At 44.6% G+C, this 27,270-nt stretch overlaps 2 protein-coding genes across 2 annotated transcripts in view; one reads left to right on the plus strand and one right to left on the minus strand.

Moving 5' to 3' along the window:
• The window catches only part of TGFBR2 (transforming growth factor beta receptor 2), an 81,915-nt gene extending 55,832 nt beyond the window's left edge, over positions 1–26,083 (plus strand). The window contains exons 4-7 of the mRNA XM_084902490.1: positions 7,298–8,097; positions 9,729–9,870; positions 21,441–21,568; positions 23,328–26,083. Coding sequence (XP_084758616.1) covers positions 7,298–8,097; positions 9,729–9,870; positions 21,441–21,568; positions 23,328–23,507 — 1,250 coding nt within the window. The 3' untranslated portion in view covers positions 23,508–26,083. The remainder of the gene's footprint in view (positions 1–7,297; positions 8,098–9,728; positions 9,871–21,440; positions 21,569–23,327) is intronic.
• LOC311631863 (splicing factor 3A subunit 2-like) lies at positions 19,100–20,682 on the minus strand. The gene is given in 2 exon segments (XM_084902492.1): positions 19,100–19,286; positions 19,288–20,682. Coding segments are annotated over 2 exon segments (1,329 nt in total). The 5' UTR covers positions 20,560–20,682; the 3' UTR covers positions 19,100–19,229.
• Positions 26,084–27,270: the final 1,187 nt, after the last annotated feature.

Consider the following 27,270-nt stretch of genomic DNA (forward strand, 5'->3'; position numbering starts at 1 on the left):
TTGGGTTTTGACTAAACATTTTCTAAAGGATTCTGCTGGTATTTATTGTAGGAAGAATTTGGGGGTAGGGTTGGACAAATCTGCAAAACTCAAATTTTGACATTTGTATTCAGTCATATTAAGGCCAGGAAAACTACTTGGACAGTAAAGGGCTACAATCAAAGATAAAAACTTATGAAGGTTTTGCTGTAGGAAGATTTTTACTTACTCATCTTCTTTAATATTTGTAAGATTATTCCAATTCTAAAGTTTTTCTTGGGTCAGTTTTGGTAAGTTTTATATATATATATATATATATATATATATATATATATATATATATATATATATAAATTTTTTTTTAGGTATTTGATCATTGTCTAAGTTTTCACATTTATTAACAAAATACTGCTCATGGATTTTCTTAACCTTTGCATCTTTGTTGGGCCTATTATTAACTATATGTCTCCTTTGTGCTTTTGTTCCATTATCAGCTCCAAATGTTGTATAATCATTTACTCTACACTTGGGGTGTTGCTGATTCTCCTGCTTATATCTCTGTTTTCTATTTCACCAACTGCAACTACCTTTACTTATATTTTCTTTGGCTTCTTAATCTTGTCTTTTTTCTGAAGTTTCATATTGAACCCTGTGTTGGCTTGCTCTCCTGAGAGCTACCATGAGCAACCTCATCAATGAAGCTCAACTCCTCCAAACACACCGCTGACTACCATGCAAGGCTCCTCTGCTTGGGCCCCAGCTCACTTTATGTATATTTTCCCATTTCCATTTCTATGAAAAGGGAAATACATACCTAGCTGTGCAGCTATGGGGATTCAAACTTACCCATATAAAATCATAGTGTATGGCCTTTAGTAGATGCTCAATAAATGAATGCTGTACTTTTTGGGGTTATAATTCACAGAATGGCTCAAGACAGGAAATGTTCCCTTCCCCCAGCATATCTCTCTTCAGCACAGCTTCCTTCTTTGGACCTCCGCCAGTTGCATATATATCCTGTTGCTTTAGATGAGCATCTCGGCTTGTGAAAATCTTTGTGGTTAGAGGGTCATTACCAACTTCAGAAGAATCTCTGTAGTTGCCATGTGATGCTCATTTGTATGCCCACGCACCACGAGATGGGGAAATGATCATCTGTGCCCCTTGCTAGTGCTCGGATAAATGTCTTGGTAAATTTGCTCCAAACGCCTTCTATGCAATCTCTTAAAAATACTGATTTACAGAGGCTCAAATTTGATTTTCTTTTTCAACCAGTGTTGGATATGGGCATCACAAAGGATTTGAAAGAGGCTCGGAAGCAACCTGTCTTCATTGTCCTCTGTATGGGTATGGGTATGGGTGTGTGTGTGTGTGTGTGTGTGTGTGTGTGATTCAGCAACTTGTTTACTTTTAAATCACTCCAGAGGAATGTGTACCATGGAATTTCCTTTTGAGGTTTTCTGCCAGTTTGTGTTTTTTTTTTTTTTTTTTTTTTTTTTTTTTTTTTTATGGCATACTAACATTTATCTTTGATTTTCTTTAAAAAAGATTTATCAAATTTGACATTTGCAAATGGCTCCTTCTTTGCAACCAAATCTGGCCTATGTGGGACACATTTCGTAGGAAATTTTCAGAATGATTAAATGGGCCTCTAGGTTTATTGCTAGGAACACAGCTTGGTGGCATAGGGTGAAGGGACCATTCACACCTGGGGAAATGGGCACCCCTGCTTGCCTTGTGCGAACCATCATAAATCTCAATTTCCCCATTTTTTTTCTTCCTTTCTCTTGTATCTCTTTCCACCTCTCTCTCTTAGTTTCTTCTCCATCTCTAAAGTGAGATGATGCTTATAAAGTGAATTGCTCAGAACCTAGCTCAACGAAGCACATGATGGTGGTTACCAACCTATGCACCTAAGAAACAATTCATGGAAGTTTCCAGCAGTTCAACACTTACATCTTGAACCCCACTATGTTCTATCTAGGAATAGGCTCGTAGAGAAAAAAGTGTTTTAGGGTTCTTCCTCATGTAAGATTTTTTTCTTCCCACATAGAGAAAAGATGCATATTTTCAGGGATACCACACAACTGTGGTACTTAGTTAAGAAAAAGAGAAATAATGAGCATTATCAGATTATGCCCCTTAAAGACTCATCATCCAAGAAGTGCTGATATCACTTAACTGACGGCTATTCACTCACTTAGTCCAGCCCCAACTTTTATCAAATTGGGGGGTTACATGGAAGTCATTGTAAATTGGTTCTCACCAATGGGGGGTCTGAGCATTACAGCATAGAGTTAAGAGCAGGGGTCTCACCATTCTGACAGGTGCTTTTCAAATGTCAGTTTTCCTATTGCCCAAGTTTATGGTCTTGGGAAATTTTTTAAACCATCTGGCCCTTTTATGTTCCCCATCTATAACAGGGGTTTATAACAATAGCAGTTTCTGCCTCATATTTTTTTTTTTCTGATGAAATAGAAATAGTATATAAAACTCTTAGGACACAGCCAGGTTCATACTAAGAATTCAAGGTAGGGGTTTCTGTGTAATTGGCAGCTGGCGAGAAGAAATACTTCCTGCTGGTCTCTGAGTATAGAAGATGCTAGCTGGTACCTACACCCACAGCTGTTGGTTTTGTTATTTTTAGTAGCAGCCTAAGGGTTAATACTGTGGAGAGGGTGTGGGTGGCTCCTGTTTAGATAAAGCCATATCCCAAAGCTTCCTTTCAGCCCCTTTGCTATTGTGAGGGTTTTTCACCGCCTCTTTGAAGTTTCAAAATTGACAGATGTTATTCAATAATTCCCTCCCCACAAGACATTTACAGTAGATTTTCAAAAAGAAAACACAGGAAATTTGAGGGGAAAGTAAAACTTTGGTTTCTGACATTGAAGGTGGGAGTATTTTTCTATAGTGTCTTCAATGAATAACCAGATACATTTCAGGGATTTTTGTGTTTGTGTGTCTCTTAACCTGAAGGAGAATAGAATTTAGTGAGGAAGCCCCTTTTGCTGTATGGCCAGGAATTATAAAATTTACTTAGGAGTGATAAACAGCTCATTTGGACGTTTTGCACTGTTTAATGAATTGGAGATGTGACTAAGTAATTATGCAATTAATATTTAAAAACTTCTAGTTGTGTTGATTTCTCACATGTGAAAGAGAATATTCACAATGGATCAAAATACAATCTCTTCAAATTCTGCCCGTGTGTTACAGGTTGTTAAAATAACATCTATAGAAGCAAGAGTACTCAGCAAACATCTTTTGTAAAGGGGAAGGTAGTGAATATTTCAGGCTGTCTGAGCCAGATATGAACTCTCTTGCATGAACTTAGTTTCTTCTTCTTTTTTTAAATTTATTTTTTATTGGGATAACATTGGTTATTAACTGTACACATTTCAGGTGTCCAATATTATAATTCAGTATTTGTTTACTATACTGTGTGCTCACCACCAAAAGTCTAATTTTCATGGGTCACCATATATTTGACCCCTTTTACCCATTTGCCTTCCTCTCATTCTCCTTTTCCTCTGTTAACCACTATTCTGAGATCTGTGTCTATATTTGCTTTTCTGTGTTTGTGTTTGTTTGTTACTTTTTTGTTTTATATTCCACAGATTAGTGAAATATGGCTTTTGTCCTTATCCATCTGACTTATTTCACTTAGCACAGTACCCTTAATATCCTTCTATGTTATCTATCACAAGTGGCAACAATTCACCTGTTTTTGACTGAGTAGTATTCCATTGTATGTATATACCACTTTTTCTTAATCCAGTCATGCATTGATGGACACTTAGGTTGTTTTAGTATCTTGGCTATTGTCAGTAATGCTATAATGAACATTGGGGCACATATATCTTTCAAATTAGTGTTTTTATATCTTAGGATAAGCATCCAGAAGATGAATTGCTGGGTCAGATGGTAGCTGTACTCTTAATTTTTTGAGGAACCTCCATACTGTTAGCTATAGCTGTTGTACCAATTTTCATTCCCACCAACAATGCCTGAGGGCTCTCTTTTCTCTGTATCGGCTCCAGCACTTATCTCTTCTTTTTGAGAATAGCCATTCTAACAGGTGTGAGATGACTTTTCACTGTAGTTTTGATTTTCATTTCCCTATCAGTGAAGTTTTTGTTTTTTTTAAATGACCCTTTAAAGGTGAAAAAATGCACATTTGTTGCTCATAGGCTGTACAAAAATAGGCCATGGGTCCTTGGGCTGTAATTTGCCAACTCCTGCTGCAGAACATAAAACACGTGAGGGATATTGTCCCCCATAAGTCATCATTCATTCAGCTTCTACAACAAATAGTGGCAGAGTACCAGAAAGTGCCCCATCCTGAGGCCAGCTCTGGGTGTATGATGAGGATCAAAACACACCTGGCTTTCCCCCAAGCAGAACATGCTTTCTCATGGGAGAGACCAACGATCAGAGCAGCACACAACTTATGATGATAAAACATCTCTATTTGCAGACAAGTGGGTATTTGACACAAACACATTCATCGGATACTTCAGATAATAGAGGTGGAGTTACAGTGAAGGAATGTTGTTTTCAGCTTTTGCACCTGAATATTATCTCATCTGTCCCCTTAATTTTGCTCTCCAGGCTTATTCTTTGCCAGATCCCAGGGAAAGTCCACATGTCTCCACAATTCTTTTCTGTTATTGCTTCATCCCACTGTCATGTCCACTCCTAGTCCTACCTATCCTTTGGCCCATTTAAGCCTCCGGGTGTGGGTAAAAATTCAGGTTGTTTTTTTCTTTTAAAATATGTTTCCATTAATTTCAGAAAGAGGAAGGGAGAGGGAGAAATAGAAATATCCATGATGAGAGAGAATCATTGATTGGCTGCCTCTTGCACACCCCCTACTGGAGATCAAGCCTGCAAACTGGGCGTGTGCCCTGACTGGGAATTGAACTGTGATCTCTTGGTTCATAGATCAACCTTCAACCACTAAGCCATACCAGCCAGGCAAGAATTCAGGTTTTTTAAGAGTCAAGTTGCATCCCTTTTCCTATTTGTTTTAATGCATTAATGTATCTTTCCTCAAAATATTGATTTTTTTTTTCAGTTGCTGAAAATATGTTTTGGGGTTACTTTTCCAGTTTTTAGTGGCATCAAGCTTAAGACTTAAGGCTCTTTTTTAGGATATATAGTTAGTGGAAGTTGGTGTTTCCACTTAGAAGTTACCCTAATAAGTTGTGAATCATATTAAACTTAAAAACTCCAAGTTGACGTGTCCTAGTTTCCTTACTCATTGTGCTTCATTAAATGACTGTATCAAAAACAAAGAGGTAGTGGGTTCCCTTAAGGAGATTATGGTTATCTCCATTTCACCTGTACTGTATTCTCATCATTTCCCCCACCCCCAAATGCCTATAGTCAGTGAAAACTGCCAATTGAATAATTATAGATCCCTTATCTGATATGCCTTGTTCCATATCACCTACTCATTCCTTTCCTTTTTATTTCCCTTATGCAGAATAATCAATGTGGGGAGGATTCCTCTTCCTTAAGTAGATAATATATTCTTAATTCTTAACATAACATTTTACACATCTTTAACTTTTTGCCCAACTCGAAGGCAGTCCTTGCCCCTGTGTCTTCCCGGTTTCTCTAAGCTTTTCCACCAACACATAGACTTCAACACACACGTAGCTCCCACTCTGGACAGCCATATATCACTAGGCATTGCCCTAACTCCTCTACTGGGTTATAACCTCTTTAAGGGCAGTGCCAGACCCATAGCAGGAACTCAGGAGCTCTGTGTTTAATGAATGAATGTAGCACCTGAGCATGAGGCCTGCTAATGAAAGGATACCTTTGAGGGAAGATGCATAAAGCAACAGAATTCTGAGATTCTTGCCTAACAAAGCTCTCACTGAACTTCCATTCACTTCCTCCTGCCCCCTGAATGATTCCGCCCATGGCCTTCTCCCCAAGAGGAAAACTGTCTAACCAGCCTCCGCCATGGCCAGCACACGAATCAGAGTTTGAAATACGAGGCATTGTAGTGAAATAGCTGGTGTCAAACCATGGGGCCTGCTTCAGAGACCAAGTCAGCAAGCAGGCTATATTTCCTTCTTAAACTTCTCTCACCTTTGTTGCCACTAAGTATTTCTGTTCTGTGAAACTACAAATCACATGCACACTGAAAAGAGGAATATGGGGTGAATATAAGGGAACTGACTTCCAAAGAGACCTTTCCCACAGATTTCTCCCTCCACCACCACTAGGCTCAGAGCTGATGCTTCACGGGTAGCCTAGATGTTGATCAGAACAGGAAACGTTGGAGCAAAGACTCTGGGCATCTATGGTGATCTCTTGGTTTAAACCAGATCCCATATATGCAAGTTTTTGGAAGCAGGAGTTGTCATTCTTTCTATCTTCCCAAAGCCTCCTGCAATGCCTTGAGTATAGTTAACATTCAGTAAACACTTCTTCCACTTATTCAACACTTATTGAGGCCCTGATGGGCGCTGGGTGTTGTTTATGGTCGTGAAGCAGACAGACATGGTCCCTGCCAGCACAGAGTTCTCAGTCTACTGGGGTGGGAAGGAGAAAAAGACAAATATAGCTGAAACCGGTTTGGCTCAATGGATAGAGCGTCGGCTTGGGGACTGAAGGGACCCAGGTTCGATTCCGGTCAAGGGTATGTACCTTGGTTGCGGGCATATCCCCAGTAGGGGGTGTGCAAGGGGCAGCTGACCTATGACTCTCTCTCATCAATGTTTCTAACTATCTCTCTCTCTTCCTCTCTGTACAAAATCAATAAAATATATTTAAAAAAAAAAGACAAATATAAAACCACTAAGTAGAGTCATAGTTATTTCATTGCAATTGGTACATTGTTACACAAGAACACTGTAGGGTGCTGTGAGATTATATAAAGGAAAATATTTTCCAAGTTTTCCTAGATTTCTTTTAGACAGTGGCATTTAAACTAAAGTTTGAGGGAAGAGGAGGAAACATTGAATGAATGGCCAAAGGCAGGGAAGACGAGACTGGTGCACACTGCGTTCATCCACGGAATAAAAGTTCAAAATGCATTATTTATAAAAACTATACTGATGTTGAAACATCTGACACGTAAGGTATACACCCAGTTTCTCACAAAGACGATTAAGTGACCAAACTCATGGCATTTATGAGTATTCCCACCATAAATCTTGGAATTTCAGGAATAAAGATTTTGATTTGCAAAAGCAAAAATAAACACCTGAAGTATCCCAGATGTTGCCTCCCAGATTATCTGCAAGGATGTACCTACTTACTCAACCCAATTCCTTTTCTCTTTTGTTTGCCACATCAGAATATTCCACCAGCAACCCTGACTTACTGTTAGTCATATTCCAAGTGACAGGCGTCAGCCTCCTGCCACCGCTGGTCATCGCCATCGCCGTCATCATCATCTTCTACTGCTACCGTGTCCACCGGAAGCAGAAGCTGACCCCGTCCTGGGAGACCAGCAAGCCACGGAAGCTCATGGACCTCAGCGAGCGCCTGGCCATTATTATAGAAGACGACCGCTCTGACATCAGCTCCACATGTGCCAACAACATCAACCACAACACAGAGCTTCTGCCCATCGAGCTGGACACCCTGGTGGGGAAAGGGCGCTTTGCCGAGGTCTACAAGGCCAAGCTGAAGCAGAACACTTCAGAGCAGTTCGAGACCGTGGCTGTCAAGATCTTCCCTTACGAGGAGTATGCCTCCTGGAAGATGGAGAAGGACATCTTCTCGGACATCAACCTGAAGCACGAGAACATCCTCCAGTTCCTGACAGCCGAGGAGCGGAAGACAGAGTTGGGGAAGCAGTACTGGCTGATCACTGCTTTCCATGCCAAGGGCAACCTACAGGAGTATCTCACGAGACATGTCATCAGCTGGGAGGACCTGTGCAAGCTGGGCAGCTCCCTGGCCAGGGGCATAGCTCACCTGCACAGCGACCACACCCTGTGTGGGAGGCCCAAGATGCCCATCGTGCACAGGGACCTCAAGAGCTCCAATATCCTGGTGAAGAATGACCTGACCTGCTGCCTCTGTGACTTTGGGCTTTCCCTGCGTCTGGACCCCACTCTGTCTGTGGATGACTTGGCCAACAGTGGGCAGGTAAGTCAGACCTGGATTCCCCTTACCTTGTCCTTAGCCCCACCTACCTCTTCATCCCTAAATAGCCCCACACTCTTATACTTGTCTATATCCCACTCGCTCGTGGCAGGGTGCTAATGAGCAGCATTTTTCCTCCTATTTCTTTAAATCCTCCCCAATTCAGGACAGACATTTTTCTTCTTGAGTCGATCCTCATTTCTCTTCCACTTGCCAATTACTTTTTTGTACTTCAAACACTGTTGGCACTTTATATCTATTTTTTTCCTCTCTGAAATATACTCTGTACTGTTAGTAGTTGTGTTTATTTTTTATTTTTTATTTTATTTTATTGTTTTACATTGTTCTAGAAGGCACTCTCCATGGAGTACAAATCCACGCCCATTTGGTCTCATCTAGCACAATGCCTTGAACAGGGAAAGTGACCAAGGAGCATTCGTTGTGTGAGTGATGGGCTGAGTGAATGAACAATTCCACTTTTAAAGCATCTCGCAGAGTAAAATAGAAACCATTTAGCTATGGAGCTATTGGGAAGTGACTAGAAATTACCAGCATCCTTTATGAATGACATGGCCCCTTGTTTTCCCACACTGGAGGCTTAACTGTGGACCAGAGTGGAGTCTCCAGGGCACCAATGTTTTCTCTACCCGGGAGGAGGAACGTGCTTCTGAAGCCTTTAGTCACTGCCCAGTCAGCCCCCTGGGTCCATGACTGCTCAGGCAGTCTTGAGGTAAACATGTGGAAACACGAACAGATCAATGTGCCAGGAGAATGACTCATGCAATGACCTATTAAAAAGAAAAATGTCTTGTAATGCATGCCAATAAAAAAACATTCTCTGGGTTAATAACACCAGCTCACTTGACTTTCCTTAGATTCTTGAGAAGGGAGGACTCCATTATTATTTAGCTCTATAGCTGCTGCCTCAGCAAGCATTTCAGCAATCCCTTCCCTAGAAATATTTTGCTGTTCCTCTGTATCTCATTGTTTTCATATTATCAGTCATTGATAATTATCAGTAATAATTATCAGATAATTTTCATATTATCATAATAACTTCAGCAAATGAAATGACACAAAGATCCAGATTTGGTCTTTTACTGGGGAAATATTTCATACAATTTCATTTGGTAGAGATTTTATGAAATTATACTAAATCCTCGGCACTACAAAGAAGATTCAGACAGCCCTTAAGTGACCCAGACCAATGGCATTTATGATTATTTCCACCATAAGTTGTGGAATTTCAGGAATGAGGAAATATTTTATTGGCAAAAGCAAAAATAAACATCTGAAGTACCACAGATGTTGCCTCTCAGGTTATCTTGCAAGGATGTTGTTGTAAAATACGGTGACATGTCTCACGGAGCTGGACAAGGCAGCTCTGGGGTTTGGCATTTCCTTATTTCGGCATGTTTTGTTTATACTCCTTAAAGGGTGTTCAGGAAGAGAACATCCTATTTTTAAAAACAGTGGTATAAGGTCTACCTTTCCGTGCAGGTCTCCTTATTTTAAAGAGTGTTGTACTTTCTAAGATTATCTACCCAATGTAGGGGACAAACATCAGCTGTATTTAGAAAATAAAAATGCAGTTGGGATGAAATAATGGGCCTCCATGTCTGTTTTTGCTTTAGGTGGGAACTGCAAGATACATGGCCCCGGAAGTCTTAGAGTCCAGGATGAACTTGGAGAATGTGGAGTCCTTCAAGCAGACGGACGTATACTCCATGGCTCTGGTGCTCTGGGAGATGACGTCTCGCTGCAATGCCGTGGGAGGTATGTATGCACCCCATCCTGGTGCGTGCGCCTTCACACTCATGTCATGTTATTTGCTTCCAACAGGATTCCAAGGTTGCCAAAGAGTCAGCCCCACAATGAGAGCCTCGTTGAGATGTGGTAGTAATAGCCATCTCAGTAGGGTTTGGAATTATGCTAAAAAGCCTAGGTCTTTAACCTGAAACCCCATGTTTGGAGCATAAAGCTTTTATCACCTTTCGTAAAGTCTAAGTCTTTATCTTGATGTAGCTTCCCACAGATATTTGAATATGTAGAAAGTGATAAACACTAATATTAAGAATTATTTCTACTTATCAAATGGATACTGTTCAGAAAAATATCTGATTTTTTTTTTTTTTTTGTATTTTTTGTATTTTAATGTTACTCAGAATTATAAGGTCTGGGATATGGATTTGACTCAAAATTTACTTTTTTATGGTCAGGACTTTCCTTTGCTGGGAAAAACAAGCAAGCAGAATGGTTTGATGTATCTGTTTAGGTTTTGAAAAATTGCGCGAAGAGAGGTTATGAGTAATGCAGCACTCTTCAGGAGTGCAGGGGTGATGTCACTGTTTTAGAGAGTACTGGTCCCTTGTCCCCTGAGCTTTCTGGACACGAGAATGGCTGAGGTCTACAGTACTTGATCCTTGCCTGACTCTCTTCTCAGTAGTTTCCATCAGGGTCTGAGATCCCAACTTAGAAATTTATGGATCTAAACATGGTCCAGGCTGACTGCTAAGTCTAGCCAACCTAATTTCAATTTTATTTTTAGCTCTTTGTTTTGCAATAATTTTAGACTTTTACAGAATAGTTTTAGAAATAGCAAAGACAGGAAGCTAACATTGGGACAATACTCTTTAATTAATCTATAGAACCTATTCAAATTTCCAAGTCCCCAGGCATGTTCTTTTCTGGAACAGAATCTCACCCAGGTTTCCCCACAACGTTGGCTGTCCACACCCTCTTAGCATCCTTCAACTTGTGACAGCTCCCAGTCTATCTTTGTCTTTCATGACCTTGAGACTTACAAAGAATTCACACCCATTATTTTATAAACAGTCTCTCACATTGGGTCTCTCTCGTGTTTTCTCATGATTAGACTGAAGCTATATATTTTGGGCAAGAATACCCCAGAAATGACATTGTGTCCTTTTCTGTGTCTCATATCGGAGCCAGTTCACCTTGGTCACTTGGTGCAGGTGGCGTCAACCAGCTTTCTTCCCTATACAGTAGCTACTTTTTTTCCATTTGTAATGAATACTTTGACCCGTTTCTAAAGACACTAAACACGTACACAGTAAGGATACTAGACCTGTTTCCTTATCATTCTGCCTAATAATTTTAGCCTCCATGAGTTGTTCTTGCCTGCAATAATTATTGTAATGTTTTTCTAACAGAGATTCTCTCTGTTTCTTATTCCTCCTGTGTTTATTATAGATATTCTACTGTCAGGAATAGCTATACTTGCTTTCATCACTCCCTGTTACTTATTTAGTTATGAATTTATATCAGTATGGAGTTGTGGATATTTATTTTAGTCTACGGGTCTGTGATGTAATAATTATTTATTTTGTTGCCTTGATGGCCACAGCTTGGCTCACTGGGCTAGTCTACCCAACATTTCACCCGAGGTAGATTTGGGTGACACGCGTGCTGACTCTGATTCTTCCTCCTGTTGAGAACACACTCACCCAATTTCCCAGGACGGGCCCAGGTCACCCCTGGCCCCTGAGCACATTGCTGTATTCTCCCCTCCTCCCCTGGGGCCCTGCCCAGGGATGGCACTTGCTCTCCTGCTGCCACTGTCATTTTCTGGTTTTCTGCTTCAGATTCCTCCCTCCACAGCACTTTCAAAAGTTACTTGGTTTTTCCTTACCCAGTGATATTTGTTTAACCAGGTTTCAGCCACTGAGGATCATTTTCTGTTTGAAAGCTCTGACAGTTCCCAAATGAATCCTTTAGGACCTGTATGAGTTGTGGAAGAGATGATGCTGTTGTCACTGTCAGAATACATTTCCCTACATTTCGGCATCTTTCCTGTCTTTTCAAACCCGACATCCTGCAACCACGAGCTGGAGAGGGTGTCTCTGTGCCGTTCGCTCTGTCAGGGCAGCCAGCTCATTAGGGCCTCATGTGAGCTTCCTGCCTTCGTTGTTATCCATGACTGAGGCCCTTTCCTGTTGCTGTTTGCTGAGTGTGGAAGAATTCAGGCTAATGGGGAGGGACGCAGCTCACCAACTTTTATGAGGCCTAAAAACAGATACAGTATAAACAAGTTTTCCCAAGGAAGGAACAGGATCCCATTTGTTCAGCTGGTCCCAGAGAGCCTTTCATAACCGCTAAGGTAAGAGCAGATGGCCGGCTTCGGGGCATCCGGAAAGAGGCTCTCATTCTGTTTGATCGTCAGCCCACAGTCCTGTTTCTTCCATCTCTGCTCAGGCAGAAGAAAAAACAAAGTTGTTTATCTATCGTCATTTGTGTCCAACAGAAACCCTTTCACTCAGTTAAATGTGTGAACTCATTTATTAAGTCCTTTAAAAAAACACACCAAACACTCTTTTTTTCTAAGAGCATATTTTTGGGGGGTTGCCTTAAAAACCTTAAAGCCAGATTTTTATTATTATTATTATTTTTTTTTGGCTTGTCTTAATTCCAGATTTGGTTTTTACATTTCAAGAGTCTCTTAGAAGGTACCTAAAACTTGAAGAGCAATGAGTTCCCTCCCGGCTGCTGTAGAAACACACGTGTAAAGACGGGGCTTGCTCTCAAGAAGCGTGTCATTTACTGATGAATCCGACTTTTATTTTGTTCTCCTTCTTAAAAAATTTTCCCATGCAGACACAGTTCTTCCCTTCCAAAGAAAATCGAGAATTCCCTCCACTTGATGTTCGGCTTCAATGGATAAGGTCTAAGAGAGAGGGCAGGGTAAAAATGTCTCTCCTTAAGCTTAAAGCTTCTTTTCTGTGACTTGAAATACGACACTTATTTCTCTTCATTGCCAGCCTCATTTCAAAAAGAAAATGCAGACTATGCTCACCTTAGTTTGAGGAGTTATAAAGCGATATTTTTCCCCCACCAAATGGGGCAACTGATATTCCCATTAGTTCATTCTGAGGGAGAGAACATCTGCCTGAACGAAGCAGGTTATGAAGTGGCTGGGGACAGTCCTGCAGGAGAATACGAGCTCCCTGTTTTCCTGGCTTGGAGCAAGTCCATTCTATTCTCAGGGTTGAGCCCAAATTCTTCACGTGGGTGAAGCCTGGCCCTGGCCGGCCTCTCTGGTCTCCTCTCCGCTCGACTCTCTCTTCGTTCCACAGTCACCTTTATGGACGCCTCTTAGGTCTCACCTCCAGCCTTTGTCTCATGCTGTTTACTGGGCCTGGGACCCTGAAATCGACTTGTAAACAGGCACGTGCGGTTCAGCTGTGGTTAGTGCTGCAGGGAGGTAAGGCAGGGGCACAGGGAACTGAATGCCCATGCCGGCTAAAGGAAGTGTGGCTGCGAGGGACAGGTCAGCTCTGGAAGGAAAGGAAAGACCCAGGCATGTGCTCGTGAGTTGCATCTTTTCATCCAGCTTCTCCACTGTGCAGACCAGCTCAGAGAGCACTACACCGGGGAATCCTCACTCTCATCGGGTGAGAAAATGCAAACTGCCGATAAGAGCACCATTCTGAAGCCAATTGCTACAGCCCCATTAGCACAGATTTCCACCTGGGAGCTCAAGAGATGGGTTGCCATAACTGAGGAGAGTGGCCAAAGGGGAAAGGCTTTCTGGTGGAGGTAGGTTTGGCCATGTAATAAAACACAAAGGAACACTTGCTACCATCACATGAATACCAGCTTCATGGATCAGCTCATTTCATCCAGTAAGGGCTCTTTGAAGTATGTACTATTTTTTTTTTTTTTTTTTTTAGGTATGTTTTATTTTTGAATTCCAGTAGAGGAAGGGAAAAGGAGAGGAAGAAATATCAATGATGAGAGCGAATCATGGATTGGCTGCTTCTTGCACACTCCCTCCTGGGGATTGAGCCCGCAACCCGGGCTTGTGCTCTGACTGGGAATCGAACCATGACCTTCTGGATCATGAGTTGACACTCAACCACTGAGCCACACTGGCTGGGCTGAAGTCTGTACTATGATAAGCCCCATTTTACAGATTAGAAAACAGAGGTTTCAGGAGGAAAGCTGTGTAGCCAGGAATCAAAGCCCTATTATCTGACTTTAGTCCACAGGCCCTACCTTCCTAGTGCTGCTGGTCTGACCGATAGAGTACATGTTTAATAATAAATGGCAGGGACAGTCACCATTGTTTTCTTAGGGACGGGGGAGTCAGCAGTACTGTGTGCATCCCGGCCTTTGACGAGAGCCTTTCTGGAGGTCCCTGACAAGACAGCCACACATTGAAGAATGTTCAATGATGGCCTCACTTCTGAAATACCATAGCGATTGACCTTCCTGTCTCCCCAGGTGAATTTCTGTTCACAGAATCCCAAGGCTAGTAAATTCTGTAGCATGTTGCAGGCTCGGTGTCTTCATGTCTGAGATAACTTCCTTATTCTTACATTTCTCTGAAGATGCATTCATTTGTTCATTCATTCACTCAACAAATATTCATTGAACACCTAACATGTGCCAGGCATTTAATCAAAATGCTAAGTATATAGCAGTGAGGAAAACCAGCCTCTGCCCTCAAGCGACAGAAAGTCTAATGAAGAGCTAATATTTTAGAAAGACAACTAATGAACAAGTAGATATCCTATATAATAAAAAGCTAATATGCAAATTGTCCCCTCAACGGGGAGTTCAACCATGGGGCGAGGCTGGCCCACCAACTACTCTTGGCCCCTCCCCCTGGATGGCCCAGCCCAATCGGCTAATCGGGATGGGCAGGCCGGGCCCCACCCATGCACAAATCTGTGCACCAGGCCTCTAGTATACTATAACATCAGGGGTGATTATAGAAAGAAAACTAAAGCAGAGTTAGGGAATAGACAATGACCAAGGGTGTTATTTTAGATACTTTGATCTGAAGGAATACAAGAGGAAAAACACAAGAACACAGGACTTTGTAGTTGTTTGAAGAGAGAGCTAGACAGGAGGAAGAGACTGGTGTGTTACTTTTTAAGAAGGAGAAAAGTGCTGAAATCTCCATTCAGCAACAGCAAGTCCAGTGACCGGCTCTTTTACAAAGAAATCTCTGTCCGTGGCTTTCAGTTTGTTTAGTCTTCATGCAAGTGTTTGTGGGGTGTGTGGGAGGCAGATGAAGGCGGGGTGCCTCTCAGGGCACCCGCTGGCGAGCACAGCAGGCACCATGTTCATGGCATCCCCAGCCAAAACAGGCCCACAAGCCCACCGACTTCCAAGTCTCTAGCCATGTAGGCCTTCAAATAGAAGCTGACACACAGCAGCTGGCCGAGCGGATACTTAACAAAGAGGAAAAACAAAACCCCCAGAATGGCTCCTGCGCCTACTGTCAGCTTGCTGCAGTCTTGTGAGACTGACAAAAAGTGCAAATGCATCAAAAAGAAAGAAAAGGAAAAAAATAAAATAAGAGGGGTGGGAGAGAAAGACCAAAAAGACTAAGATGGAAGCACTTGGTTTTGCTGGATTTCAGGGGAGGCTTACTTAGAAGGCAGACATAAAAACGCGGGGGCCCTGCTTTGGGGAAAACTGTCAACAACTTCTCTGCACCGTGAAGCTGGAGCTGCAGTCCGTGCAGCAGCTGGGGGCCAGATGTTGACTTTCAGGGGAGTGGCTTTGCTGTGCAGAGACCAGCCCTGGAGGCCTGCCCAACTGGGAAGAGGGAGGCAAGTGTGGTTTCTCTCCGGTGCCTCCCACACACCCCAGCAACACTCGCATGGACACCAAACAGCAGAGAAAGTAAAGGAAGCTGCGAGGGCCTGGCGGGGAGGGTAAAGAGGGACAGACCAAAGACTGTCAGGGTCAAGACTGCAAGGAAAGGCAGGGGAAGGGAAAGAAGTCGGAAAGAAGAACACCTTCTCAAGCAGTGAAATGATGTTTCTTAGGAAAGGTGTGTGAGACCCTCTAGATCCTGAGGTGTAGAGCCCCATACGCCTGGGGTGGGAAGCAGCCTTGGGTGAGACGGGGGCTTGGTTTGAGCCCGTAGTTGTACTGTATGGGCATCTGCCTTGAGTTGGGTGCCGCAGAGCCTGGAACAAGAATTGGAGTGTGTGTAGCTCTTTGGGAATAGATCTCAGGAAATGCCAACGAGGGAGCGGGGAAGTGAGTCATGAAAGGGAAGGAAGCCAGTGAGTGGTGTGTCGGCAAGCGGGTCTGCACTGTGGACAACTGGAGCTTAACTTCCCTGGGGTCCTGGGGTGCCAGGTCAGACGTGTACCTCAGCCTCACCCCACCTGGTTCAGGAGGAAGCTGGGTGTTTATCTCACAGCGCCCATCCGTCTTTGGTCAAGGGCTGCTCCTGGGCCAGGTGGGAGGATGAATTGCCAGCTCACCCAGTGTGCATGGAAAGGGTAAGTGTAGAGGGGGGTGTGGCCAGTGGTCGGTCCTATAGCAGTTTACAGTGGTTTCTGCAGTTTCAGCTACTTGCAGTCATTCAAAGCTATTGGATGGACAATTCCAGAAACAATTCATAAGTTTTAAATTGCACAGTGTACCGAGTAGCGTAGTGAAATCGTGCTGAGGCCTGCTAGGGAGGGGGATCATCGCTTTGTCTAGTGCATCCACGCTGTTTATGTTCCTCCCCACTGCCAGGCCCATCATAGCCGCTGGATCATCAGATCCACTGCCTTGGCATCTTACTGCTTGTGTCCAGGCCAACCTTGTTTCACTTAGCAATGGCCCCGAAGCACAAGAGTAGTGTTGCTGGCAATTTGGATGTGCCAAAGAGAAGCCAGAAATTGCTTCCTTTAAGTGAAAAAGGTGAAAGGGCTTGACTTAATAAAAACAAATCACACACCACACACACACACACACACACACACACACACACACACACACACATTGCAGGGTGGCACTCTGCATGATTCCATGGATAGGAAGGGCTGCAGTACAGAGTAATGGTGGAGGGCACTGACTTCCCTCATTTTATGGGAACTAAGGCATGAAGTGCACATGTCTGTTATCCAAATCCTCCTATCTGTTCACAATGGAGCCAGGGCAAACAACACTGACAATACCCCAACCTGTGACGCATAGTGTTAGCACTATTTTTTTTTTAAGGGCTAAACTCAGTCTTACTCTCTGGACTCTTTGCTTCTTTTCTTAGAGGCATTTCCAGATGTTTTTAAAGGGTAGTTCTCATTCTAGGTTAGCCAGGGACGGCACTCTTTGAACTAATCCCACTCACCCCTTAACTTGCTGCCCCTGCAGTTCACCACAGAAGGGAGGCCTGGGCATTGTTTGATCAAAGGCACATAGAGGAACTCTAGAAAATACTGCCTTAACTCTCTTGCCAGCCATGCCCTGACCTGGTACCTGCAGCGTAAAATGCAGCAGTCTCCTTTTCCCCATCTCCTTCCTACCCCCTTTCTGGTCCTCCAGCACTCCTAACCCCAGAATGGCACAATGTTGGTACAGAAGAGCAGTAAGGAGAGGGGTCCGCTTGGCCATCAGTAGTGTCTCTGCAGTGCTTGATTAGGAATGGCAAACCATAACATCCAACTTGTCCCAGAAGGTTCCCCTTTTCTGGTCCTCTGGTGGGAAGGGCCTAGTCCAGGCAGCCAGGACACATTTGTCACGTTGGTGACAGGCATATTCCCAGCTGTGCTTGTTCTGGGTGGCGGAGAAAGAAGTCTCTGAAATGTTTGATAGGAGGAGAAAGCTTCCTAAAAAGGCAAAGCCGTCCCCATCAGAGTGACAGTAATGCCGTCGGCAGTTCCGAGAGCTCTTCCCGGGATCCAGTGCATCCTTTGACCTTCGTTTTCTCACCTGTGGAAATGAGGTGCTGGGTCACATCTCTGAAGACTCTCCTTTAGCATTCTATGTCTGACCCATTTGAAACCCTTAGAGTATCTGTAATAACTTGTATTCATTTCCTCTGTGGAGATGCAGCGCATATTCCTTGCAAAACATGTAGAGCGATGCCATGGACCTGTGATCTGTGGTCCTCTGATTGGTTGTTTCAGATTTGCGACGTGGAGGAGGATGGAAACGAGAGCAGGTGGTTAGTAGCTTTAGTAGCAATCTGGTGTTGCCATGACACCCAAGTGGAATTCATTTTCCTTATAATTCATTTCTATAGTGTTTCCCGGAAGTCTCACTCCCCAATGAACCGGGGGCAATTTTGCTTTTGTTTGTTTGTTTGTTTTTTAAATAAAGAAATATATGGGTAAAGGTCAAACAAGGGGAAAATTTAAATAACTTTTAATCCCACCCTTTAGCCTAAGCCACTTTGGTTAAACGAGGGGCAAGGAATTGAGAGATGTTTGCTTTTGTCTATATCTATCTAGTGATTTTGTACTTTTAATTATCTGCATTTTCTAAAATAAAGAAGCAATGAGAACAATAAACAAGGATAAAAGATATGTAATTTGGCCCCAGCAGTTTCGCACTGGTTGGGGAGTTGCAAAACACAAAACTCAGCCTCTTCCTGGGAATTTTATAGTTTGGTAGAAAGAGAATGGAAGAAATAAATGAACAGCAGGCAAATCAAAACTCAGGTCTCACCCCAAGAGCAGTATGGGTTAAACACTGTGGACCCACAAAGGCAAAAGCGTACACACAGCAGGGTGTGTGTACTTATCTTTGTGTGAAGGGAGGCCTTCCTCCCACATTTCTCTATTTCAGACGATGTAGAAAGACAACATCTTGCTAGCTCTCCTGATTGGGTGAGGCTGAAGAAGCTAAGTATGCAAGCAGGGTTCTGGAAAAGAGGGGAAAATACCAAATAAACAAACAAGAGCAAGCCATCTATTTTCACAAAATGTCATTTTGCCTTGAAAGCTTCTTCACTTCTTGGCCTGGGAGGGCCGACGAGAGAAAGTTTTACTCATTAAACAGGATTGTTTTGAAGCTAATAGGTCAAAGATCCTCTTTCCTTGGGAGAAGAATGTTGCATCCAGCCTCCTGTCCCCTTTTAGCTCTGACATGTTTTAGTTCTGGAGTTGTTTCTATCTTTTAAATTTTCCCGTGCCTCTCTGACATGTATTGTTAGCTCACCCACTGGAATTAGTGTGCTGAAACTATTCATAATATTCCATTTTAACCATTTTTATTTTTATTTTTTTTTTTATTTTTTTTTTTTTATTTTATTTTTTTTTTTCTGAGAAGGCTGTTTAATGAGATCTAGGGACACGGCACAGCCTGTACAAACACCAAACTCGATTGGGGAGGGGAGAGAGGGAAACAGGAAAGTAGACCTGCAATGAGGGGGTGGCTTTTCAGTTGGCTGGGGGAGGGGGTGGAATGTTTCCAGGGCCTTCGGAGGGCAGTGGGGGGTCTCATCATTGGGGGCATGGGAGCTGGGGGGTGGACCCCGGGATTGGAGGGATGAACTCCAGGAGGCTGGGGGTGAATCCCAGGAGCTTGAGGATGAACCCCTGGAGGAGGGGGGTGTACCCCAGGTGGCTGGGGGTGCATCCCCGGGGCTGGGGGGTGTACCCCAGGGGCCTGGGGGTGGACTGAAGAAGCTTGTGGGTGTACCCCTGGGGTCTGGGGGTGAACTCCAGCCGATGGGGGAGGGTGGACACCTGGGGCTGGAGGATGGACTCCTGGGGCTGGGTGAACCCCGGGAGCAGGGGGATGAACCCCAGATGTTGGTGGGTAGACCACCGGTGCTGGGGGATGGACCCCAGGAGCTGGAGGGTGAACCCCAGATGTTGGTGGGTGGACCACTGGTGCTGGAGGGTGGACTCCAGGAGCTGGGGGGGGCAGCTGGGGAGGGCCCGGGGGCCCTGCAGGTGTAGGCCCACTGGGTGGCATGGGGGGCAGAGGCAGGCCTCCTGGTGGGGGTGGAGGCAAAGACTCAGGCAGTGGTGGCCGAGGGGGCAAGCCATTCATCAGTGGGGGTGGTGGCCGCTTCACCCCAGGAGGCCCAGCCGGGAGGCTTGGTGGGGCTGGAGGCTTTTCCATCTTAAAGTGGAACTGGAGGAAGAACTGCTTGGTTTCCCGGTTCCAGTGAGTCCAAAACTTGCCCTCGGCCTTGTCAATCTCTCTGCTTGGCACCTTGAAGGCAATGGTCTCGTAGGGCTCGGCAGCCATCAGCAGGTACTGCCAGCGCCTGTCTGGGGGCTCGATCCTCTGCTCGTAGGCAGACATGAAGCGGTGGCGTGGCATGATACCGTCAGCGATCTCAGGATAGTCGATCTGGAAGAGGAGGCTCTGCTGGCCCATCTCTGTGTCCCTCTGCTTGGTCACTTTATAGCCTGGGCGGCCGATCTTCACAAACTTCTTCACTTCTACCTTGACCTTCTCTGGTGCTGGCTGGGCGGGGGCCTCCTTAGCCTCTTTGGCTGCTCGCCGGGCCAGGTTGGTCTGGTGCTTTTTCCCCTGGGTGTGCGCGAGGTAGCTCCCCTCATTGTTGTGGAGTGTCAGGCACAGCTTGCATTCATATGAGCCCAGGTGGTTCTTCATGAAATAAGGGTCCTTGTTGATGTCGATGGTCTCCAGGGCCAGCTGCCGGAGGCGCTCCCGCCGGTCCTTGTTGCTCTCGGAAGAGGAGGCCACGCCCCCACTCCCGGTCTTGCCCCCCGGGCGATGTTGGAAGTCCATGGTGAAGGCCTTTGGGCTTTACTGGACTGGGGGGATACCTGCACCCGAGGCCGGGATCCCGTCGCCTTTTCACCCGCCACGGGGCCGCTACGACTTCCATTTTAACCATTTTTAAGTGTGTAATTAAATCACTAGCATTAAGTACATTCACAATGTTGTGCAACCATCACCATTATCCATTTCCAGACTTTTTTTAATCTTCCCCAACTGAATCTTTGTAATCTGCTAAATACTAATCCTCCATCTTTTCACCCCGGCAACCACTGTTCTACATTCTATCTCTAAGAATTAGTTTATTCGAAGTATCTCATGTAAGGAGAATCATACAATATTTATCTTTTTTTGTCTGGCTTCTTTCATTGAGCATAACGTTTCCAAGGTTCATCTGTACTGTAGCACGTATCAGAATTTCATCCCTTCCTAGGCTGAACATTGCCATGAACTCAACACCATCTATGAAATCTCTTTTTGTACTCTGGACCATTGTCGGGCTACAAACCACTCTAGTGTGTAAGACTGTTTTCACCTCCCAAGAAAGAACCAGTTTTGCTCCGTTGGGGCAACATCACCCCGTTGAGATGGCTTGTGTCCCAGTGAAAGCTTGCTGACCCTACTGGTCTTGCACTCCACTCTGTCCCTACCTGCTAGCCCAATCAGTACCTAGCACTCAGTCGTCATTTGTGGAATACTCCTCAAGCTCCTTCTACAACCACTCCTTCCTTCTAGTTTTAATCCAAGATTAAAAATTGTACTCAGAGTCGTCACGGATATATCTGGACACTCAGTGCCTCTGCAGTCCAGCCAGCCTTCCCAGCATGCTCCTGGCCCCCGGCTGCAGATACTCTTCTCAATGCCTCTGTGTTCATCTGCTTTCTTAACAGAAGTGAAAGAGTATGAGCCTCCATTTGGTTCCAAGGTGCGGGAGCATCCCTGTGTCGAAAGCATGAAGGACAATGTGCTGAGAGATCGGGGACGACCGGAAATTCCCAGCTCCTGGCTCAGCCACCAGGTAAGGGGTGGCTGTTGTGAGGAGAGAATCTGAGTGGTCCCTCAGGTAGGAGAGGATTCTGAGCTATTGGGCTTCCACCGGAGGGCAGGTTCCCTTGTGTGCTGTGATCCCATAAGATTTTATTTAGAAAGAAAATTTCAGTCAAGTGGGGTGACCCTGTTATTGGAAGTCCCAACTGGCAGGTAGATACAGCATTCAGAGGGCTCACGGTTATCCTTTGAAGGGCATCTGTCCCATTGCCCAGGCCCCTTGGTTCCAGTTAAAATATTTTGTTTGCGGTCTCTGCCCCTCACCTCTAGACCTTTACCTAGGGAGTTTATGTTTTGTTCCCTTCTGGATTCCACATGTTTTCTGGAAACTTTCAGCTGTAGAAGTAAATACTGAGCAGAGAGAAATCAGCATAGTGTGTAAGCCCGCGGGGCTGAGAGGCAAGCACCCAAGTCCTTGTGCAGGCCTATGCAGGCTGTGCACAGAGCTAAGAATGAAAGATAGTAAAGAGGAGGGATGGGCAAATGAACAAACAGGAAGTCAGTTTGTTGGGAACATCCTAATGGCTTCTTTATTTTTTCTTTTCAAGAAATGGTAGGTAAGGTCATCTATAGCAGGCCTCTGAGACTCAGATGACAGGAGACTGTGGGGCGTTAACTCTGAAATCACAAGGCACTCCTGTTATTCCTTTGCAAAGGCGCCTCCTCAACTGTGCAGTTCTTGTAATGAAGCCATGATTCATGATTATAAAATTCTGGAAAGAATTTGCATAATACATTTATCCCCTTAATGAGATTTGTTGCCCTATTGATTTCAAGTTAATGCTTAATATTTAATTTAATTTACTGCCTGTAATTACAGTGTCAGAATAAAATAAATGTTACTTGTGTACCAACAATAACACTCCACTCTTAACAGGGGCCATCAATCAATACCGTCAATTAGGTGCATTATACAATTAATTCAACATCACGAACGTGATCCCCGGCAGGGAGGGGCTCTGTGGGGTGTTCGGAAAGTTACAAGTGGGGAGAGTGTGCTGCTTCTCAGGGCAGTGCTGGGAGTCATCTGTTCACCAGGCCCACCTGGTGAGTGGTCCCGCAGATAAGAGTGTTGAGCCTAAATGTCGTCAGGAGCACACCCCTTCTGCCTGTAGGCTATCTGTGTAACCCCAGGCCTGCTTTATTTCCCACAAGGACTTGAAATAATAGCAAAAATATTTGCAATGCAAAGTAAACATTCAAGCCCTGGAAGAAGACCCTCCCTAGGGTACTGGGCAGCATTTTCTGGATGGGTCTTTTTGAATGGGGGCCATGATTGGGGTCAGGTTGAACCGTCTGAAAAGGCCTGGAATCAGGCAGGTCTGACCCACAAAGACAACTGTTTCGCAGGGCCCAGCCTAACGCTGGGGAGGAGTGGGGAAGCTCTGACTGGTATCAGGTCCCGCAATATGCTACGGGGGCACTTCCTGGGAATTTTCAGGACCCCAGAAGCCTACTGAGGGTCCTTGTGCTGTCTCTCCGTTTCACGACTTATTGTGATCAGAAGGCAGCAGAGCGGTCAGGTCCAACAGGTGTCCAGGGCTATGCACAGCCCCCTCACTCTGCATGCCACTGGCTGGCCTCGAACCGCGAGCGCTTGGTGGAAACGGTTCGATGCATGGGCTCTTTCCCACCTGGCCTGCGCTGCGGGAACAAGGGACCATCTGGCCCTCCGTGGAGCCCAGCAACACACCTGCTCATGTTGCCTGTGGACTTCTCTTCCTCTGCAGGGCATCCAGATGGTGTGTGAGACTCTGACCGAGTGCTGGGACCATGACCCAGAAGCCCGGCTCACGGCCCAGTGTGTGGCCGAGCGCTTCAGCGAGCTGGAGCACCTGGACAGGCTCTCGGGGAGGAGCGGCTCCGAGGAGAAGATTCCCGAAGATGGCTCGTTGGGCACCACCAAATAGCTCTTCCCAGGGCAGGCTGGGCCAAGTCCAAAGAACAGAGGCAGCGGAAGCTGCCCCTAAGCCGACGGATGCTTTCTGGAAAACCAAGGCTCACTCCCCTCCCTGTAAGCGACGGGACTAAGCAGAAAACAGCTGGCCGGGGTGGGTGACATAAAGCATTCTATGCCTCTGACGTTGTCATAGGATAAGCTGTGTTAGCAGTTCCTCAGGAAATGAGATTGACTTTTATAATTGCTAATAACATTTGCACTTTATTAATGCCTGTAAATAAATATGGAATAGCTATGTTTTATATATATATATATATATATATATATATATATATATATATATATATATGTCTATATCTATATATATATATATATACAGCCATACTCTGGAAAGAGATAAAGAAAAAGATAAGGTTTTCCCCGGAAATGGGTTTGATTGGAGAGCTCCAGAGCTGAGCACAGAAGAAGGGATCCATGACAACATTAGCACTTGACAATCACACGTGGGATGGGTGGTTCTCTGACTACATGGGGGGAGGGAGGGGCTGGCATTAGGAGAGAGGCTCCGTGTCCCACAGTCTGCTATGGCCACATCGCACTTGCTTCTGCAAAATCATTCCGTGTGTGCGGGCCCTCCTTTGTCCACGGAGCTACTTAAAGAGTCCCACTGTATGGGGACCAGATCCCGAGGCTCCTTGTGCCACTGTTTGTCCTGGATTGTTCACTTGAGCTTCCGGCCCAACATCTGGCCAGCCTCGCATTGCCTTCCTCAACTAGCGCAGAAATGTGGCCCCATCTCTAATGGTTAAAATATTCTTGAGCATTGTTTTTGCCTTCACTGGCTGCAGAAAAATCAGGACAAATTTCCTTGTCCATGAAATTGCTATACCTTCTACTAATAAAATATATATATATATATATATATATATATATATATATATATATATATATAATTTTCTCCTCCTCCCATACCTATGTTACTCTTGTTTGCTCCCAGCACTTCTCCCTTTCCTAAAAAGGATCAAATCTCCCCAGAGTTCCTTGTGTTTAACTTTTCAGCACGCTTGGTGTGAGTCTCCAGCTTTCTAAGCCACACCAGTAGCTTGAGTCTCCCAGGCTCCAGAGTGCTCAAGTGTACCTTGGTCTGGTGCAAAGGATTTGAGCTACACAACACTGCCCCAGTCGGGACCACTTCCTCGGGCACTCCGAACATGTGTTGTGCTTGGCCAGCGCTGTATTTCACAAAATAGAGCCAGTTTTTACATATTTGGAGATTTTACACATACACATACACCATCTAGATCCTCCAGTGAGACTAGTTAGCAGATGGTTTGCAGTTCTCTCTGACCCACATCACTTATAAAATGAAGGTGTGGACGCACTTATAAAGCTGCTTCACTTCTTGATGTAAACATTGGCGCTTTCTGCCCACCCACCCCTACCCCTCCCCGGACCAAGTCCCCCTATAAGGGATATGCATGCAAGCATAATTCCCTGGCTGCATCATATGACCGATTCCCTTCCTCTCCCCATTTGGTGTTAAGGTTTGAAGTTGGCCTTTTTGGACTAAAGGGGACCTCCTCTGAGCGGTCCCAGCTAGCCCAGGTCTCTTTTGTCTCTCTATTAAGAGCTTCCTTCCCCTCTGTATTATGGAGGGGAGTCCTTTTCTCCAAGAAGCTTTCTTCATGATCACCGGTCTCTCCATCACACCAGCCTTCCCAACCTTGCAGAATCTCCTAGTGAGGATTTGAGGGTGGAACACAGGAGTCCTGTTTGAAGTTAGGAAATCCGCGTGGCCGAGAACAAAGAATGAGCTTTAATACTCCATAGGAAACTTGTTCTTCCACAAACAAGTGTCAATGCTGCAAATAATCATTTTTGTGTGTGTGTGTGTGTGTGTGTTTTTAAGAAGCTACTTATTTTCTGCCAAATATAGGAATATTAGAGACTTCCCAGTGAGTCAATCAGCTCTATGTGGATTTTGAAAGAGCTCATCTCATTGGGGTTTTAGCAGGCATACTGAAGTTTGGGAGTAGGTGGAACTTTTAGGCACCCTATCCCGTGGGGGTGGAGGGAGTATGAGGGGCTGAAACCTAAGGACAGGTTGGCTACAATACATGGGAAGTGCCCAGAAATTCTGAGCACTTTGAAGGCTTGTTGACACCATTCAATAGCTGTTGCTCATTGACCTCTAGTGGCGACTTCCTAGAATACTGGCCTACTAATGATTCCAAAGAGCTTTATCACTTCTGGGTCAGCATAAACTGGAATGTAGAATCAGATGATACTGTGGCTTGATTTGTTTATGTGCTGTTGTTTTTCTTATTCAAGACGACGACCAAGGAATAATCTGTAGTTCCTAAAAATACTGACTTTTTTTTTTTTTTTTTTACTACTCTACACAAAGGGAAAGTTTTATTCTTTTATGGAACACTTCAGCCATACTCATGTATTAAAATAGGAATGTGAATGCTATATACTCTTTTTATATCAAATGTCTCAAGCACTTATTTTCATACTGTGCATTGTTAGTCTTTTATATAAATAAAATGTTTATTAGATTGAATAAAGCAAAAGTACTCAGGTCAGCTTCTTGTCTCCTGTCCCTATTCGTAGTAGCCAAGCCCTATAGCCTCACTTGGTTATTTTGCAGTTTATGTAGAAAAACATCACAAGACATAATCCTCTCCAACTTTTCCATTTGCATCCTTCTTTGACTGACAGCCTCAGGTCCCCTTTTTAAAAAAGCATTCATAGCAGCAGTTCAATAACACGAGATGCAGCCAAAGCTGTGGGTGGCTTGCCTGATCCCAGGGCCCTGGCAGGTCCCTCTGCATCCCCTGGCTACCTTCTTAGCCAGTTCCCCACTCCCCACCGTCCAGGGAGCTGCCTCCATCCCAATGACTGCTTCTCCCAGGGCGTGGCTCAGCCAAGGTTGCTGCATAAGAGCACATGCTTCTTCTATTTTCGCCTTTCTCTACACGAGCAGCTGGCTGATAGCTATCTTCGACTTCTGCCAGATGTCATGCTTCGTCCCTCTTCCTTTCTACCTAGCCACATTGTCTCACCTGAGGCTTGTAACCAGCTTATCTGCATCACTAGGCAAATGTACTCTGGGCAGTTGGCTCAAGGTCATCACTTTCCAGTGACAAAAGCACATATGGTTTTCCTGCCCCCAACTTGAAGCTCCCCCTTTTGGAATTAGAGATAGCTGTGTGCTTCACAGTAAAGGTTCTGCAGAGTTAAGAAGGCTATGCCTACCTTAGGGTTTCTGAACCTCAGCACTACTGACATTCCATGTTAGTTAATAATTTGGGGAGAGATCTGTCCCTTGCACTGTAGGTTGTATAATAGCATCAATGACCTCTGCCCACTAGATACCAGTAGCACCCACCCCACAGCTGTGGCAACAAAAATGTCACAAAATGTCTTCTGGTGGAGACAGAAATTGCTCTAGCAGAGAATCACTGAGCTAGATGATGATGTGGTCCTACACTACTGTGGGCACTAGTTAGAGACATATCTGAGTGCCAGAAACCAGTTCCAGCATGTCATTTTAAGAGTTTCATCAAAAAGTTGATGGAACTTGGGGACTCAACAAGGGCTGAGTCACATATGTAGTTACCTGTTGGAATGGCTAAAGGCATTTCTCCCAAACCTGAATAGGATGATTGTTTGCCGCCAGATAGCTCAGGACATCTTAATCTACATCTTGCCTCCTACTGGCCAAACACCTGAACATTCCCAATCTGACAATGCTCCTGTATGAAACC

The sequence above is a fragment of the Pipistrellus hanaki genome (genome assembly GCF_964339955.1).
Source record: "Pipistrellus hanaki genome assembly, chromosome: 13".
NCBI lineage: Eukaryota > Metazoa > Chordata > Mammalia > Chiroptera > Vespertilionidae > Pipistrellus > Pipistrellus hanaki.